The sequence below is a fragment of the Eublepharis macularius genome, chromosome 7, assembly GCF_028583425.1.
Source record: "Eublepharis macularius isolate TG4126 chromosome 7, MPM_Emac_v1.0, whole genome shotgun sequence".
Classification (NCBI taxonomy): Eukaryota; Metazoa; Chordata; class Lepidosauria; order Squamata; family Eublepharidae; genus Eublepharis; species Eublepharis macularius.
The window spans coordinates 123,982,353-124,001,753 of NC_072796.1; the positions used below are offsets into that span (position 1 = coordinate 123,982,353).

Genomic DNA, 19,401 nt, shown 5'->3' on the forward strand with positions numbered 1-19,401 from the left:
TAAGTGGAAATCCTCACCCCTTTAGAAATGGTAGTTTGTGTCTACACCAGTATGTCCGAGAAGGCAGTTTAAATATGTGATTTCTGCACCTGCCTTCTAAGAGTCCATTTTGTGATTCTGCCGGCCATTCCGTTCAGCTATAAGTTATCCATGCTTAACCCCCTGTGTAATGGCAGCTGTAGGCAGGCTTTCCAGTTTTCTCTAGGTGTGCATTCCAGAACCCCCTTCCTCACACTTAAGTGGCTTGTCTCTTCTTGCCTGAATTGCTCAATTGCTGTCATGTACATTAAATTCCTTTGGGGGCTTAATCTGCATATGATCTATGAATCGAACCATGCAAATTATTTGGTCTAACTAACTGCAGGTAAATAGTAGGCCAAAAGATTTTGCAAAAAGATTTAAACTGGCTCGATATTTTTATTACTTATACGCCCCTCTTCTTTTTTAAATGGTTCAGCTTCTCTGTTGGCTAAACTTTTGTGATGAAGATACTTACATTTTGTGGAGCAGTACAGAAAACGAGTACCTTCTTGAAAGTTCATGTAGCTTCTCCATCTGTTTAAGACCAGCTCACTTAATCCCACACCAAACTTCTTTCTTCCCTTCCATCTCAGAGGGATTTTTTAAAAGAGTATTTATACTCTGCTGTTCTCCCTAGTGGGGACCCAATGTGACTTTCACTGTCATTCTCCTCTCCTCCATTTTATCTGCACAACCACCAACGCCTTGTGAAGTAGGCTAGGGTAAGAGTGAGTGTAGGGTTCCCAGGTGTTCACTGGTGGTGGGCAAACTCCTGGGGGTTTGCCCCCTTGCCCGCTGATCTGCCAGTGATCAATGGGAGGTGGCACTCCTGAGGGGCACAACGAAGTCACTTCCAGAAGTGATGTCATTGCTCCAGCTGTGAGAGTGCTCCTGTGCTTTGTTTGGGGCCAATTTGAGCTCCAAATGGGCCAATTGGCCCTGTGGCCAGTGTGATGATCTCACTTCCGGATGTGACATCATCACGCAGGTGACAGAAAGCACATGTGCAAAGGGAAACCACACGACCAGCACAAGGTAAGTTCTAGGTCCCCCCTCCCACTAGGAGGGGATAGACACCTGGAAACCCTAAAGGAGTGGCTGGCCAAAAGTTACCCAGTAAGCTTCCATGGCAGAGTGGGAATCAAACCTGGGTCTCCCAGATCCTAGTCTGACACTCTAAAGACGACTGTCATGCTGGCTGAGGTGCCAGATCCATGTTCCTGGAGCTATGCCTGATGCTTGCTCAATAAATTATATCATTTTGCTCACAGGGGTTATCCTGTGGCCAGGGGTGTCCCTGGGTTTTTTCCCTCCGTGGGCCTGCAGTCGGGCCAGCTTTAAATACTCCACCACAGGCTATACTGCTGCTGGTTGGTCCTGTGAGGCATTTATGTCCTCAGACTTCTTCTCATATTAATGTCTTCTCAGACCTGGCAATGACACTGGACTGCTGCTGAGGCTATGTCGTGCCCTCTCGGTGGGCATGATCTCAGGGCAATGATTCTGCATTGCTGCAGTGCAGCCACACCGCTGTTTCCTAGCTGGCAGTGCCCTCTGGTGATGGGACTCTTGGGTGTATATATAGTAAACAATGTACTGAAAGCAAGATAATAATACAACAAATAGATAATACATACTATATACCTGACTGGGATGGAAGGGAAGTCGCAGGAGGAAACTAGACATTGATGGTTGTGGGATCGGAGCATTGTAGGGTTTTGTTTAGGAAGGTGGCAGAATGGAGTGAAGGGGACATTTTATATACCGTATACTATGGTCCCATTCCCCTTGTTCAAACACCTTCTTGAACCACAGCATTATAACATAGCCTTATTAACTTAATAAAGAATGCCATCCTGAACAATTCTTTTTTATATAATTTGTGGAATTCCCGAAGTGTGGAGGGCCTTCCTGACCTCAGGCAGGCCATTCCACATGGTGGGGGCCAAAGCAGAGAATGCACATGTATGGGCTCGTTTGCATGGAGGCACCTGAAGATGGCCCTGCTCAGATGAATGAAGCTGTCCTGATGGGGTACAGAGAAGTGGTCCTGCAGATATGAGGGTCCGAAGCCATGAAGGGCTTTGTATGGGCTAACCAGTATCTTGGATTGACTCAGTAACTGATGGACTGTCAATAGAGTGACCATGGAATGGGTGTAATATGCAAGTCCCCTCTAGCTCCTGATAGCCAAACTGTGGCATTTTGTACCAATTGCCTCTGAGTTGACTTCAAGAACAGACCTAAGTAGAGTACATTACAGTAGTCTAGTCTTAATGTTACTGCAGCATGGATCAAGGTGGCCAGATCGGCTGAGTAAGATAGGGGGCCATCTTAAAGGCAGAAAAGCATGTCCATTCACATTCCCAAACTCATGGCTTCAAACATTGCTACTGGGTTCCATGCACTTTGTATTGGTGCATGCCCTCTACCATCACTGCCCGTTGAAAATTATAATACTTCCTGTTTTTTTGCATGCGTCCCAAAACGTGCATTCAGGATTGTGCTTTGGAAAATATGGCCCACACTTATCAACAGAAAACCCAAGAAGCTAGGAAAGGAATATTATGTTGTTCGCTACCACATAGTACAAACACGAAGCATATCTAACAAAGAGCACATAGTACATTGCCTTTGCTTACTAAACTGCGGCTTTAACCTCTAACTCATGTGTTTCTCCATTTTTTCCCCTGTGGAATCAGTAGTCCCTTTTTAATTGACTTGGGAAACAATAATGCACCTTAACCTATTAATGTCATTTTACAAACTAATAGACTTGCATCGTGAGACTTTTCTCATAACCTGCATCCTTTGTCTTGTCTGACAACATGTGTATCTGTGTTAATTTGAATGTCTCTGTGTGCTGCAATACTAATTTTTAAACTGAACATAAGTCAACTTCTTGACGCTTCAGTAATTGTATTTTTGTTTCCCTTTCAGTGGCCCCACCGTCAAGACTAAGATATACTGTTGTTAATCACGACAGTATTCAGATTTCATGGAAAGCTCCTAAAGGGCAGCTTGATGGATATAAACTACTCGTCACTCCAAATTCAGGTAACAGAAAAAAGCAAAAATGCTATATTTTCCTTTAATAGTGGATTTCAAATAGCACTCTGGGGAACTGTAGAATTTCTCAGGAGTAGGGATTGCCAAGTTGAGAGGAAGATCGGTAGTGGCAACAAAGTTTGCTAAAAGAAGAAAAGATCTCCCCTTGATGTGCAGTGAGTAAGTTTGGTCTAGGGTGGGGTGTGTTCTAGAGAACAATCTCATTTCATTTGGGACTATTCTGAGACCTCAGCATCAATGGGCTATAGCTTAAATGAACAAGGAGTGTCAGAAAAGGCATGCCAAACAAAACAGGAACGTCTTCAGTTGTCAGTGAAGGACAATGATCGAAGGGGACAGATGAATCTTCCTGGGAGGAAATTCCATAATTTTGATGCCATGACCAAGAAGGCTGTTTCCCAGGTTGCTACCCATATTGCCTCAGATAGCAGGACACCCAAATCAGGACCACTGAAGATGACCATAATGGTTGGGTAGGTTTGTATGGAAGTAGGTAGTGCTACACATCTAAGGACAGATAAGGCTTTACAGGTCAATACCTTTTTGAATTGGGTCTGGAAGCAGATGGGAAGCCGGTGCAGATGGAGGAAGACTGGAGTGATTTGGTCCAAACAATTCACCCCACATGGCGTTCTCACTGCAGCATTCTATACCTGCTGTAGTTTCGGGACAGTCTTCAAGGGTAGCCCAATGCAGTTGGACAGGAAAAGGAGAACGGATTTGATCCTTTTGCTGATATGTGGTTTTTAGTTCATGCTCATATTAGCCTTGGAAGAAAAAAAAAAAGACGAGCATCCATCTTTTTTCCATCCAAGGCTAGTGAGAGCATGGGTAAAACTCTGTAGGGCTGGAAGGATTAAGCCTTTTCTTCCCTCTCTTCATGGCCCCAATCCTAGTGGGATCTGTGTGCGCCTGAAATTTACTTGCTAAAGCCACAGGGGAGATCTGATCACAGATCTTCCAGCTGCTGGTTTGATTTGAACCTCAGTCTGTTCTAAAAAAATCAAAAAGAGTCCAGTAGCACCTTTAAGACTAACCAATTTTATTGTAGCATAAGCTTTCGAGAATCACAGTTCTCTTCGTCAGATGCATCAATAAAATTGGTTAGTCTTAAAGGTGCTACTGGACTCTTTTTGATTTTGCTACTACAGACTAACACGGCTAACTCCTCTGAGTCTGTTCTAAAAAATTGTCCGAAAAGACTTGCAGGATGTTGTTGTTAGGTTTCTGTTATGCATACAAGATCTTATTGCCTGTATAACCGAAGTTCATTTTAAATGAAGGTCAAAGTACATGTTACACAAATTCATATGTATTGAAGCCTTTTTTTGAACAAAAGGCAGTTTTTGGAGGCTGCAGTTTTGAGTTATTTCCCACACTTGGAGCCCTATTGGAGGACAAACATCTTGGGAGTGATTTTGAGTGAAAAAATAATTGGAGGGGAAAGAACGGAGAACCCCACCCACTCTCTTCTACTGTCCCTTCGCTCAAAATTGCAACCTCCTGAGACTGCTTTTCATTTTTACCAAAGCTGGGGCTTTGTTGCACGTTTGAATGTAGCATGTAGTTTCTCCCTGAGTTTAGTGTTTGCTAAAGGGTGGTCATTGTTTCAGTTGTTGCAGAAGTTCTTGTGAAAAAGCCAGACTGTTTTCCTTGGGCCGTACGCTGCTCAAAGGTATATTTGTGGAGAAACATTGTACAACTGAGCTATTCCCATGAGTCTACTTAGTTAAGTAATTAAAGCTGAGGGTACAGGAATGAGTCTGCTTAAGGAAGAATTAAGTTGAAGGCTGTTCAGCCTTTAGGAAAGATCATATTCTTTAAATTCATACTCTGATTTGAACAGTCAGCTATTCCAAACAGTTTGCAGAGCTCTGTAAATATTATGGAAGCATCGTGGGAGGTGCCGTCCGTGGATTCATCCCACAGTAGTCCCTTGAAAGTTTTACAGTCCTGTGAACAGAGTCAGTTGTGTGGACTTTTACTCCAGAACTAATATCTTACTCATCAGGGTATCAGTTTTATGGTTTGGGTCCTTTAAATGTTATTCTAGCACCATAGGATAAATCTATAGAATAGCACCTCTCACAACTCTTTTGTAAATCTAAAGCTTGGTTTCTGCCAAATGATGAACTAAGAACCATGTATAGATTTGACCATGCAAGTACTAAGGAATCATTGGAGATAGTCTACAATATAAAAGGGTGCGTGATTAGTTGTCTTGCTTCCTTAACCTTCCCTTTCTGAGATTATGGTCATATACTCATATTTTTGCAACCTAAGCTATGTCGGAATCTGCAGCCCTCTTTCATGAGGCTTGAACCGTTAAGAGGACAGGAACTTTCTCATTGCCTCTAAGGCAGGAACTTGCTTTAGAGTCTGTCTACACAAGACATCTGACATGTGAAGAACACATGTTTGGAGATGCAATGTTAGCCAGGAAGGGTAGTTTAAAAAGAGATGCAGAGGTAGGGCAAAAGCTTTGCTATACACAGGAGCTATGTGAAGGGGCTATGAAATGCCAGAAGGGAAACCTCAGCCCATTATTACTCTCCAGGTCCAAGCCCAGCTCTGGAAGGCAGCTCCAGCTCATTTCCATTCCTCACTGCCCTCTGGTTGCAATCCCACACAGTTTTAGACTGGAGAAGTGAAATTGACAGAGCCTTCAGCGAGGCGAAGATGAAATTAACAAACCCTCTGAGGAGCGATCTCCACCTGCTCTGTCTTTTTAAACTATGCTTCCCAGCTAACATTGCCTCTCCCTACACTTGACAAACATGTGCTTAGGCATCTTGTGTAAAGAGACTCTTAGAATCTTTGCAATATGCTAGAGTTCCATGGCAGATAAGTCTTATGCAGAAAAATTTACTGAAGAGAGGATGTTTGAAAAATATTCTCCTCTTTACCTGTTTATGTTTGAAAGTGTTACAGACATGATGCTTAATGCCCTCTTAGTACACATCTAGGCGGGTCTAAAGGTACAGCCACCCTGCTTCTCCGAAAGCTCTGAATGGTGCAGCCTTTCTGGAGCTGTTCTTCAGAATGCATATGGGGAATCGTGTTTGAATGCTCTCCAGCGGGGAAAAAAGTCCATGTTGGGCAAACCCCCCTTTCCCTAGTCTTTTGCAGTCAGAAGTTCTTAATATGGGGGCAGCATTCAATGCATGTACGTGTTGCTTCCCCAGTGGCTATAAGGACAAGAATACCAGGCAGCTCAGGTTTCTGCATCTTAGCTGCCTGCGAATCTGAAGAATTAATGAGCAGTAATTTCCCCATTAAGGTGACATGAAGAGACATGATTAAAATGACATAATCCTAAGACATGCCAAGAAAGTGCATTATTTACGCGGCTGAGGCATATATGTCTGTGTATAATAGGCGCACAGTTATCTATCCCCCAAAAGAGGAGAGAGAGTTTGGCAAGGTGAGTGATTGAGTTCTGGGATTTTAAAGAAGGGAGGGGAGAAGGAGGAGCAAAGGATGCCCCAGAGCTACGGCCAGTTGGAACAGATAAAAAGGCGGCTTCCCATCTTCGTAGGGTTTAAATGTGGATTTCTGTCGCTTTTCAAATACTAGGGTGCCTACGTGCAAAAATGTCCGTTCCCGTGCTGCTTTTTAGAACTGTTGTTTCTCTTTTACAGGTGGAAAAACCGATGAGCTCATCCTTCAGAACAATGCAAACAAAGCCATCATTCAAGGTCTTCTCCCTGACCAGAGCTATACAGTTCAGATAGTGGCGTTTGCTAAAAACCAAGAGAGCAAGCCAGCCCAAGGCCAGTTCCGAAGTACGTAACTGTTATCTCGGGTTCCGTGCCTGACTCGAAGGGATTCTGCTTGGAAAGACACTCGTTAAAGATACATCCATATGTAAAATGTTCATAGAAGGCCTGCCTTTATCTGCCTTATGGGATACAAAACCTGTTGTGATTCAAAATGAGAAGAAATGCAAGTTTGAGCTGCATGTAATGTGAGAAGGGGCCATGGCTCCGTGGCAGAGCATCTGCTTGGCGTGCAGAAGGTCCCAGGTTCAATCCCCGGCATCTCCAGATAAAGGGATTAGGTGGTAGGTGATGTGAAAGACCTCTCCCTGAGAGCTTGGAGAGTCGCTGCCAGTCGGAGTTCACAATACTGAAGGTTCAGATTCTTTTAAATGAAATGGGGGAAAGTATTAGGTTGGAGGTCTCTAACCTCTGCTACTGTTGCTCCAATGCAGCAGAAAGGAAAAAATAGCAACCCTAGTATGAGGCTGGATAGCGCCATTGGGAGCAGCCGTGAAATGAAAGCCCAAGTCTAGGAGTCCTGGGCTTGAACTGGAGGCTTGGTGGATCAGGTTCAGATCTCATCTACAGGGGCAGTGCCAGGGTTTCTGGCACCCGCGGCTGCCCCTACATGTGCACCTGCACCCCCGGACTGCGTGGTGACGTCACTGTGTGATGACGTCATCATGCAGCAAGCCATCCCCATTGGCTGGCAGGTGGCTGGGCCGGTGCGTGGAGGCTGGGGAGGTTCCGCACACTGCTCCAGACGCCTGCCGTGCCTGGCCCATGGCTTTTATGCCCGGCTGGGGGCGTGTGTTGTTGTTGTTGGTGGTGTGGGGCTGGCCGACTGCAGCAGCTACAGGCCAGGCACACCAGCTCCATGGCATGCGCCTCTGCCCCCGGCACCTCCTCCGGCGCCCCCTTCGGCGCCTCAGCACCCGCAGCGCCTGCCTCACCACCTCAATGGTGACGCCGGCCCTGCTGATCTAGAACTGCATTTGTGCCTGTGCATTTGGAGCCTTGCCCAGATGCAAAAGGAAATCAGATTTGCAGCATTGGCTGCTCTGAGTGGGCAGATGGCTTGATGGGCAGGATGGGCAAAACCCAGTATAAATACAAAAGACTTCTGCCTTCTGCTTGCCAGGTTCAGGTTTCTCCTGCTCTAGCCACTGGCCTCAGGGACCCTGACTTGGAGCACATTCTCTCCAGATCTAGAGTCTGTGGGACATTCAGAGATGGAACCATTAGAGGGCTGTACCCTCTTGGCGCTTGGCCAAGAGGGAGACATACGCAGTGCAGGTGCAGCTCCCCCCATGGGACCTGCACAGAGGTGATTTGGGAGCTGCACAGGATAGTGATTTTATTGATGTCAGAAGCCTCTAAAGACCCAGATGCAATATGTAAATTTGCCAGCTGAATAGGCTCGTATGATCTGCTCTTTCGTTCATGACTGCAGTGTTTGCTTTAGCAATGCTGTTGCTCAGGATACAGGTTTTTGTGAACTGGTGCCACAGTTCAGTGGTAGACCACATATTTTGCATCTCAAACATGAGTATCTGGTTCCTGAAGGACCCATCCCCCATAAAGGGACGAGTGATGATGGCTTATGGAGAATCTGCATTAGGTTCTTATAGCCAACCCTTGGTGAAACTATCTGTATTTACTATAATCCCCTCATTAAGAAATCCTCAAAACCAGATGCTACCTGTAAAGTTCAAGAGCAACCTATTGAATGGTTGCTCCAGGCTTTGAATTAGTAGCTGTAATTGTTTGCAGAGTTGTCTAATTTCACCAGAAAAGCAAAGGTTAACAGTGTGATTTAGAATGTAAAGCTTGTGGTATATTTAAAATACTGCCGTTTCCTTGGCTTCTTTGTGTTTTTATTGGCTGCAGTAAGACTTGGATCTTCAAGACAGTATAATGGCTTGCATGGACAAAATCAGACATTCTGTATTTGCAAAGACTTCCTTTGCATCTTACTTGTGGGTGTGTTTAATATTTCTCAAGACTTTTGAAATTCAGCTGTGGAGAATAGATTCGCACATTACTTTTTTCCCCTTTAGATGTATGCCTGTTCTGTTGCTTTACATATGTACTCCTATGAACTACCTGTGCTCTGTTGTCTAATGTTAGTGATTATGTTCTACTCCAGTATTTTTTCTACTCTGTATTGGATTCTTGCTAATACTATCAGTCTTTTAAACTTTACCCTATGGCGTTGTTTATGGAAATGTCTTTGATACCATACTGAAATGTGCTTGATACTGATTGTACTAATCTCATACAGTGTAATCTGCCTTGAGTCTCAGTGAGAAAGGCGGACAATAAATGACATAAATAAATTAAAAAAATTTAAAAAATGTATTTCAAGTATAAAGCGTGACAGCATTCTGGTAGCAGTGTTCCAGACGATAACTTGTGTCTGCAGAAATGTATATCGGGGTTATTAGGGGTCTCTAGCACTGGCTGTTCCTTTCTATCTAAGGAACTTTAAGAATAATGGGTTGGATCTAGCAATCCATTGGCGCAAGGAGTGTGGGTCTTTCTGGTGTTCTGCACCCCCAGCAATCCCTTCTGACCCCAAGAAGGACAATTACTAGACTTGCAGGACCTGTGTGGATGAAGAGCCTTGCAAGTTGGGGGTCTGTAACAGGGAGATGGAAGGGGACAAATATTGCCAGTTCTAGAAGCATGAGCTCTGCTGACACACAAGGTAGGAGAGCAAAATCACCCCCTTCTCCCTCCTCAGTGCCTCTTCTGACCTAAATGGCCATGCTCCTGACCAGGGCTTTTTTTCTGGGGAAAGAGGTGGTGGAACTCAGTGGGTTGCCCTTGGAGAAAATGGTCACATGGCTGGTGGCCCCGCCCCCTGATCTCCAGACAGAGGGGAGTTTAGATTGCCCTCCGCTGGAGGGCAATCTAAGCTCCCCTCTGTCTGGAGATCAGGGGGCGGGGCCACCAGCCATGTGACCATTTTCAAGAGGTTCCGGAACTCCGTTCCACCGCGTTCCAGCTGAAAAAAAGCTCTGCTCCTGACCATGTGCATCCTGTGACTCCAAGAAGCAAGTTTTTCAGATATTTGTTAGTTGATGTAGCAAAGTTGTATGGTGAGAAAAGCGTGGAATCGCATGTGGTGAAACACTTTAAGCCAGCATATTGCGACAGAGAATGCTTACTTTATTGAATAATAATAATAACATTCGATTTATATACCGCCCTTCAGGATAACTTAATGCCCACTCAGAGTGGTTTACTGGGAGCCAGTTTGGTGTAGTGGTTAAGAGTGCAGGCCTCTAATCTGGGTTTGATTCCCCACTCCTCCACTTGAAGCCAGCTGGGTGACCTTGAGCTAGTCACGGCTCTCTGGAGCTCTCTCAGCCCCACCCACCTCACAGGGTGTTTTGTTGTGGGGATAATAATGGCATACTTCGTAAACTGCTCTGAGTAGGCATTAAGTTGTCCTGAAGGGTGGTATATAAATCAAATGTTATTATTGTTGTTATTTACAAAGTGTGTTACTATTATCCCCACAACAAAACACTCTGTGAGGTGGGTGTGAAGTGGGTTCACATCCACTTGCATTTTGGTGCAGCAGAAATAAAACTAGAAACCTAATCTAAATAACACTGTTTCCTATTACAAGTGACACCAGCTAATCTGGATGCATGCCAGTGGGAATACAGGTTTGCCACTTGCAAGCTGGCACAGGAGTGCTCCACAGAACCATCTTGTTTCTTGCAACATCAGCAGGAGAGAGAGAGCCGAAAGAAAAGGAGTCAGATAGAAGCTTCCAGATCAGACAAAGAGAGGCATCACATAAGTACACAGTCTGCTTCTCATGTTCTAATGGTTTTGTCCATGCACAGTGTGCTTCGAATGCCCTCCAGTTATACAGACATGCTGAGTCTATTCCAAGAAGACTTACGGAGCAGAAGGGAACTCAGGGAAAGATCTATGATTGGTGGTGCCTTCCTCTGGATCCAACCCGATGAGTGACAAAGCCCTAAAAGAGAATGGAACCCAAATGCAAAAGGGGGGATTTGATAGCTTACTGGCAGTGCCAACCTAAGCAGAGTTGCACCCTTCTAAATCCATTGAAGCCAATGGGCTTAGAGGGGTGTAACTCTCGGCCATCAGACGAATGTGACTTTTTTAAAAAAAAAATGTGATGCAAATCCTCCCTTCCCCCAACCCAAAGGCTTTGAATGAATCCATTATCCTCGAATGGTATTGCTGTGTTATTCATCTGGAATATTACTTTTAGTTTGCCTCATTTAAGGAAGACTAAATTGGAGACGATTCAAACAAAAATGACAAACAGCTTAGAATCCAAGAGATAGATGAAGAGGCTGAAGGGGCCCAGTGTGTTCAGTCTAATGAAGAACAGATAACGGGAACACTGTAAAAACAATTCCCCCCAAATGTCGAGGACCATTATTCTTCATGACAAAAACTGGGGCAAAGTCACAAAGTGTTCTACAATTGTCTTCGGTGCTCTCTAGCAATCTGGTCAAGCTTCTCCGGCTCTGAGAGAGACAAATTCTTGGCATGTGCAACACAAATGTTAAATAACCTTTTGATAGCCCTGAAACCAGTGCTTTTTTGTTTTTTTAAACCGTAGCACTGATTTCCACCAATTCCCTTTTTAGGACTTGGGACAGACCCCCCAAAGGCTGCCGGTACTTAGTACCGGTGAGTACCATCGCAAAAAAGAGCTCTATCTGAGACTTTTTTGAAGACTTGGAGATGGCATGAGACCTTTTCTTCTGAGCTAATGTTTGGTGCTGACCTGGATGGCCCAGGTTAGCCTGATCTCATCAGATCTTGGAAGCTAAGCAGGGATGGCTCTGGTTAGTACTTGGATGGGAGACCATCAAGGAAGTCCAGGGTTGCTATGCAAACCATCTCTGTCTCTTGCCTTGAAACCCTTATGAGGTTGCCATAAGTCAGCTGTGACTGGATGGCAGTTTCCGTCCTCACTGTTTGGAGACCAACATTAAGCTGGGGGCTCAGCTGTTTGACTGTCTTAAAACGAATCTAGCTATTTTTAATAATCTCATGGAACTGGACATTTAAAGAATCCAGGTGGAGAATTCTACATTTTAACATTGTTCTTTTTTTAAAAAGCCTTGCACATGTAGAAATGAAAGACGCAAGGTTACTTTCTCTCTGGTGTGCCAGTTCTAAATGTAAGGAGTTTTTATTTTTTTAAAATTATCACAATGTATTGTTGAAACATTTAGTTTGTTACTTGTGATCTTCAATTGATTTGGCTCTGTTTATTCTGAATTCTTTTTTGTTGTAATTTTCAAAAGATTAGCTGTTTTACACTGTTGTTTTTTTAAAGCAAAAAGGACAAATTATATTAAGGTGCCTCACAACTTTCTGTAATTTGCTTTAACCTGGTTTTAACAGATCTGTATTATTTATCTTTGCAGTTAAAGATATTGAGAAAAGGAAGGAGACCACAGGTAAATCCAAGGTGAAAGACATAGGTACGTGGAAACCTGCCAGTCCAACAGCGGATACCATAAACATCCTATCTCCAGAAGCAGGTCAGAGTTTATGGGGCGGGGATATTTTTAATCTATATCACAGAAGACAATATCAATATTGTAATGTAGATTGAGATTGGAGGATGACTGTTCTAGCAAATATATCCCTCCCAATTTTCTTTAATATCAGCAGATATTAAAGCAGCAGGTATCCTTTGTCAGTTTCCAAGGCTCTTTGGCTCAATTCTCAACAAATCCTGTTGATTTTTACAGGACCAAGCACATAGGCTACAGTATGGGAAGAGGCTAAAAGTTATACTCTGCTGGATGATTGCCTTTCTTGTTCTTGGGCAAACCTTTTTACTTTATCCTTCTTAAATGGCACCCTGACCTGCATAGCCCAGGCAAGCTCAATCTCTTCAGATCGTGAAAGCTAAGCAGGGTTGGCCTTGGTTAGTAATTGGATGGGAGACCTCCCACAAAAAACTAGGGTTGCAGAGGCAGGCAATGGCAACCACCTCTGTTAGTCTCTTGCTTTAAAAACCCCACTAGGGGTCGCCATAAGTCAGCTATGACTTGACGGCACTCTCTGCCACCACATTTAAAGGGCATGGTTGCCACTGATGTCTATGGGGAAAAGTAAAGTGTCACAATTTGGGATGCTTTTGCAGTGCCAGTGAGACCCCACTCAATGGGAATCCTGCAGGAGAGTGTCTCTTGCTTCACCATATACAAACCCACTGCATTCCTCTCTCCAGAAGTCCTTCCAAGGTCCCTCCATACACATTGGCCACTCCCCTCCTGGTAATAATGGTGGACATTTCACTAGCAAGACCATAAAAAATAGGCTGCTTTGCCATTTCTTGCAATGTCCCAACCCCGTTGGGGTGGGCACTTTGGGAATGACATGCTTCGCTCCCTGGAATGTGGGCCTTGTGCAAGCAAACACCAGTCCCATTTTGTGATGAGTGTGATGCCATCGTCAGGGTAAGCAGAACTGTCAAGGGAGATGGTATCCTTGTGTCCCAGCATGGAATCTACTGGTAAGGAAAAATATTTCTGTGCTTAAAGGAATCCTCAGGAAGGAGATTTCATTTGTTTTTTCATGCTGTTTTAGAACTCAAAGCGCCATCTCTTTGTAATAAAGTAACATTCCAAAGCAATTAGTTCCCATTAAGCAGTGGTTTGTGAAATGTGGAACCAGCACATGCACGGTAAGCGTTACGTCACCCTTTCTTGATTTTGTATTCCATTTTCAAGACTGCTGACGGAATCTTGCACCACCTCAGGTTTGTATGCCAGTGAGGCAAAGGTTTGTGTGCCTCTGTTTATCTTGCTAATTGTTCTATTATCAATAAAGGGTCTTTGCTTTTGAGCAGCGTTGGTCATATTAAAATGGCAAACAGTTATCTTCCTTAAATACAGATGTATGCAGCACATACGGTCATTGACAAACTTACTAAGGTTTTGCTACTGTAAGATGTGGCAGTGGCCCCTTAGATAGATTCAGAAAGATTTGTGCAGTCATGTAGTCACCATGTTGTAGTGGTGAGGATGAGTCTCTATACATGAGACATCTTACACCAGAACGCAAGTGGAGGGAGATGCAGTGTTAGCTGGGAAGGGTAGTTAAAAAAGACAAAGTAGGCAGAGATGCTCCTCAGAGGGTTTGTTAATATTATCGTGAAATTGACAGAGCCTTCGAGTGTGTCTGGTTGCACAGGGGAGCTGCAAATGACTCAACTGCCCTGCATCCTCCTCCTTTCCACTCCAAGCCTGCTGCCTGCTTGGAAGCAAGTCCCCCTAAACACAAGACTTCTAAGTATATGTTGCAAAGGATGGTGGAGCTCTGCAGCGCTGGCGTCCTGAGGAATTGTTTCGAAGCAAGTCTTGATGAGTTCTACAGGATTTATTCTCAGATGAGCAGAGGAGGGGGGAGAAGGAGAGCAGCTACTCTCATGTTTACTCAGAAGTAAGCCCCACTTGCTCCTGGCTGGTGCCCTTTTAGCATGCAGGCTAAAAGGGCACCAGCGAGAGTCTGTAGGCATTAAAATGGCTTGTAACATCAGTTTGTCAACACTCCCGCATTCAGTGCCCAGATGGGTGAAGATTTCTGGAGAACTCAAAAGCTTGGTTTCATGCTACTTTGGTTAGTCTTCTGTTTTGGGGTTCTGCTTTGGAACAAGCCGGCTGTTGCCACTTTGGAAGTAAGTGGTTCCCAAGAAACCGTGCCCTGGATTGCTCCTTGGGAGGGAGGGGGAAAAAAGAAACGTGTGTGGATCTTATGCAGCTTCATCCCAGGGTAGACTGCTTAAGGGTAGGAGCGGGCTGTAAGGCTGCTACAATCCTGTGCATGCCTACTCCAAAGTAAGTCCTATTGAAATCAGTGGAGCTTACTTCTGAAAAAACAGAGATCATTAGGATTTGCCGTCTTGCGTCCTCTGTCTTGCAAACGACCATCGCTTTGTTCAGAGTTGCAGTGAATCACATTCCGAGAAGGGGTGGGACCACATTGAAAGCGGGATTGCTGAGCAAACAGTGATGGGATCAGGCCCTTGCTCTCCGGCTGGTTGCAGAAGATAAGGAGGGCAGTTGAGTCAGTTGCAGCTCCCCACTACCACCAGGCACACACCGACATACTCTCGGCTAACATTGAGCATCCTCGTGTAAGATGTCTCGTGTATAGAGACTCAATGTTGGACAAGAATCTGGGAGATCCAGGTTAGAATCCGCACTCTGCCACTCAAGCTTGGACCAGTCACACACTCTCAGCCTAACCTACCTCACAGAGTTGTTGTGAAGATAAAATGGAAGAAAGGAGAATAATGTAAGCTGGTTTGGTCTCCTTTGGGGAGAAAGGTAGGGTATAAATGAAGTAAATATTCTTACCGAAAATTAGGTATGGTAGCTAAATGAAACCTTTATGCATAGAAGTAATCTGTTTCTGTTGACTGTACAAGCAATCTGGAAGGCCATCCTCTTCATCTTTTGGGTGGCATTTGAGAGCCTGCATGTTATCATAGCTAGGGACTAGGACCTGGGAGACTCAGGTTCAAATCCCTGCTCCACCAGAAACTGGCACGGTTGACTTTGGGCCAACCACATGTTGTCAAGTTACTTTACAGAGGTATGGATAGAATGGAGCAGAGGAGAATTAGGCACACAGTCCTGAACTCTTTGGAGGAAGGGGAGGGTAAAAATTTAATAGATTTGGGTGGTGACTGTTAGGATGAAGATGCTGAACAAGGCAAATTTCGGTCCAGGATGCAAGATACTTATACTCCTAAAGAAAATTACTTATACTCCTAAAGAAAATTAATTTGCATATGAGGGTCAGAACTGCATAAAGGAAAGAATATCCTGCCATCTTTTTGAAATTTTCTGTTTAAAAAAGCATCTGGGGAGGGGGGAGTTGTCTTGAGGTGGTAGCGATGGGCGCGGGAGGGGTTAGCTCTTTATCCATGTTGTTTTCCAGATTGAAATCATCCAAGTATCCCAAGCTGCTGATGGCTCCATTGGGAGGGGGGTTGGAAAAGACAGGTGCTCGTACTGGGCTTGGCTCCCCTCCCCCAACCCCAGCAAGATTATTAGAAGCTAGGCGGAGGCACTGATTTAAATCAGAAAAATGATACACATTCTATGAGCGCCAAGGCACATATCCGTGGGCTCTGTAGCTGACATCTCTAAAATAGTCAGCTATCAAAGAGTTTGTATTTTGCTGGTTTACCTTTTCTGGCAACCACTTCAAAGTTCCAAATTGCGTCTTTTCATTCTCCACGCTCAGGTAGCTTTAAGCTCAACATTTCATTATTTCTCTGTGTTTATCTTACGGTATCCCTCCTTTTCATACAAAAAAGAGAATCTTATCTTTCTTCAACACACATACAAGGGTTGCTCAGTTGTAAAGTAAATGCTTTGAGTGTAAAAAATCTCACCCTCATTCCCTGGCATCTCTCAGGAAGCAGATATTTGGACAGATCTTGTTCTTCCTGATTCCCATATATCAGTGGTATTATTCTGTGGAGGCGAAAACGAAAAGAGTCTCATGGCATTTTTAAAACAACAAATTTACTGAAGTGTACATTTTGGTACTTCATTACAGTCAGTACTATTATAGGCCATAATAAGATTAGCAATGCTATGAAAAGTGGAAGGCACTAGGAAAAGAGAAAGCCCTAACCTGAGATGGCTTGACTCAATAAAGGAAGCCACATCCTCCAATTTGCAAGGTCCAAGCAAGTCTGTTAATGATGACGTTTTAGATGTCTTTCATTCGTAGGGTTGCTATGTTGGAAGCGACTTGATGGCACATAACACAGATATGCTATCAAAGACTTGTTTAGTGGCTCAGTGACTCATCTCCACTGTGATACATCCAAGTCATCAGACCACAATGCCTTATGTTCTCTGTACAGGACAAACAGGTCTCCTTGCAGGAGATTCAACGGACCCAAATTTTGCATACAAAATGGCACCATTCAGAAAATGGTGGGGGAAATTGTTCATCTTACTACTTTGTTGTCCTAAAAGTCACAAAGGATCGTAAAGGAGAATTTCTCTAAGTGGAAATTGCTGAATGGGAATTGATCAGTAGGTTTAATTGTATTAAATGGGGATTAAATAGAGCTGGCATCTTAGCTGTTATGGAGTTAAACTGTTCAGCATAATTAGGTAGTCTGTTGACACCAGTTACAGCTCCTCCTAAAAATGTCACAGGGTATGCCTCTTGCAACTTGGCCTCTGAACCCTCTGGTCACCATTTCTCTCTCTCATTCATGCATCTGCACTGTCCTAGCCCATGAAAGTTGATGCTTCACTAGTGCCGCAAGCCTTTCCCCCCTTCTTTTTCTTTCATCTCTGTCCAGACAACCACCGCGAGCCAGCACAGGCAGTATTGAAATAGAGGGGCCATTTCCACATGGCTTACCTTTTGTTGGGATACAGCGTCTTCGCGCGAAATCGCACCAGGAAGACGCTGTTATCGTGTGATTTCGTGCGAGATCACGCTGCATCCCGGCAAAAGGTAAGCCGTGTGGAAACAGGGTCTTACTTCATATATTCATTTCTGGTCCTAGGTCCTTTGGCCATTCTTCTAATACATACAAACATTTCCTTTAAATGAAGCAAAAAGTTGTTCTTCAACTATTTCTTAGTACATCTGGCATATGTAACACTTAAAATGGCTCATCTCTTTCCTATCAAACTCTTTGGATTGTCTTGGGTTGGGAAACTTGTCACAAGCTCTTCGACTGTGTTGTTGCTCCGTTTTCAGCAGAACAAGACATAACTTGTGGGTAACCACAGAAGCTTTTGGGTGTCACTTCCATTTTGAAGTTGTATAGCTTCCAACTTTTAGAAGACATAATTTTTTTAAAAAAAAGGGTCTAAAGAAAACGGAAATACAAGCATTCCTTACTTGACTGTCAGTTGTAGGGAGGAAACTAGGACTGGCTAACCCACATACTAGTCACAGATAACCAAAGTTAGTTTCTAACTAGGATTCTCCATGCGAGGAGGGAGGAGAGGACAGTTTGTAAGCACTGCAACAAGTCATGTTTATGCACATATTGGCTTAATGTAGGCTTAAATTGATGTCCAAATGTAGGCAAGCTTATGTTCTTTGGTCTAAGCAATGAAAAGGAAGAAAATGTCTGGCTTTCTGGCAAGGGTGTTAACAGAGAATTATTTTGAAGTAAATTTTGGAGCACCCCAAAACTTGGCAGATGATAGTATCTTTCCAGTGCGGCATGGGTGGGGCTGCCTGGCCTCCTGCTATGGTGGTCGGCCTCCCGGTGGCAGCTTCATTTGCCTGCTGCCACTCTGAGTAGTGGCAGAAGAAAAAAATGTAAGATCCAGCAAAATTGGCTACATTGCGATGTCACTTCTGGAGAAAACCTGGAAGTGACATAGGGTAGCTATAGGAATGACAGGGTTTTCCCTGGAAGTGACGTCATGATGTAACTGATGTCATGCTGTAGCCGATGTTGCATGCCCCTCCCATTTCCCTGCCCCCAACGCTCCTACTGGGGGAGGCATGCGATGTTTCCAGACTGGTTTTTAATATTGTCTTAACGTGCTCAGGAGAAAGGAGTGTATATAAACCTTTTAAAATAATATTGTTTATTTAAATTTGTTTTTAGAGCGGTAGCCATGTTAGTCTGTTGCAAGGAAAACAAACAGAAGTTTAGTGACACTTTAAAGACGATCACGTTTTTATTCCTGCATATGTTTTTGTGGTCGAGGGCTCACTTTCTCAGTAGTTTGTCTTTGCATCTGAAGAAACAGACCCTAGCCTATGACAGTTTATGCTGGAAAGAAGTCTTGTTAGTTTCTATGTTGCCATTAGACTCCTGTTACAGATACTGATAGATATAAAAGAAACTACTTTGGATTGAAAAGCAGCAGCTTTGTACTTTAAGAGAAACTGTTTTTTTTTAAAGAATTGATAAAGAAGAAAATAAATGGACAAATACCTGAATGTTTATAGAACACTTCTAATAATGAAAAGTCCTGTTTGAAACCTCTGTGTGTGTGAGAGAGAAAGAGAGTGAGAGACTTGGGAGGAGGGTCTGACCCAACATTAAATTTCTTGGTTGTGCTGGAGATGGAGAAGAATTTGTGATATGAAGCGTTCCGAGAGGAACCCCACCCCATTCAGCAATCTCTAATCCATTAGGAGCTGAGGCATTGAACCCACTCCCAAATTTTGTCTATGCTCATATATTAAAGAAAACTAGGAAAATACTTCTCTGCTTTCTGTGGCTGATTAATGGATTCTGTGAATTTTGTCTCTGAGCCAGCTGTCTCTTGTACTATTTTCCCTTCTTTTGCAGACTTAATATGTTGTAAAAAGGAGGGAAAACTGTTCTGCAGTCTGGGAAGTCTAATTTTTTAAAATATTCCTCTGAATGATTTGACCAAATGGAATAACTACAGTAACCAGAGTTAAGCCAAGAACTGTTTCTCAGTTTCTCACTCTGCCAAGATGCTCAGAGGCAGCTCTTGTAGGTTCTGAAAAGTGTCGTTTTTATTCACCTTTTACTAATTTATCACAATGA

The 19,401-nt window shown here is 43.8% G+C and overlaps 1 protein-coding gene across 2 annotated transcripts in view; it reads left to right on the plus strand.

Moving 5' to 3' along the window:
* The window catches only part of COL14A1 (collagen type XIV alpha 1 chain), a 193,169-nt gene that overhangs the window by 29,798 nt on the left and 143,970 nt on the right, over positions 1-19,401 (plus strand). For both annotated transcript variants that reach the window (XM_054985560.1, XM_054985561.1), the window contains exons 3-5: positions 2,962-3,078; positions 6,732-6,875; positions 12,287-12,403. In XM_054985560.1, coding sequence (XP_054841535.1) covers positions 2,962-3,078; positions 6,732-6,875; positions 12,287-12,403 — 378 coding nt within the window. The remainder of the gene's footprint in view (positions 1-2,961; positions 3,079-6,731; positions 6,876-12,286; positions 12,404-19,401) is intronic.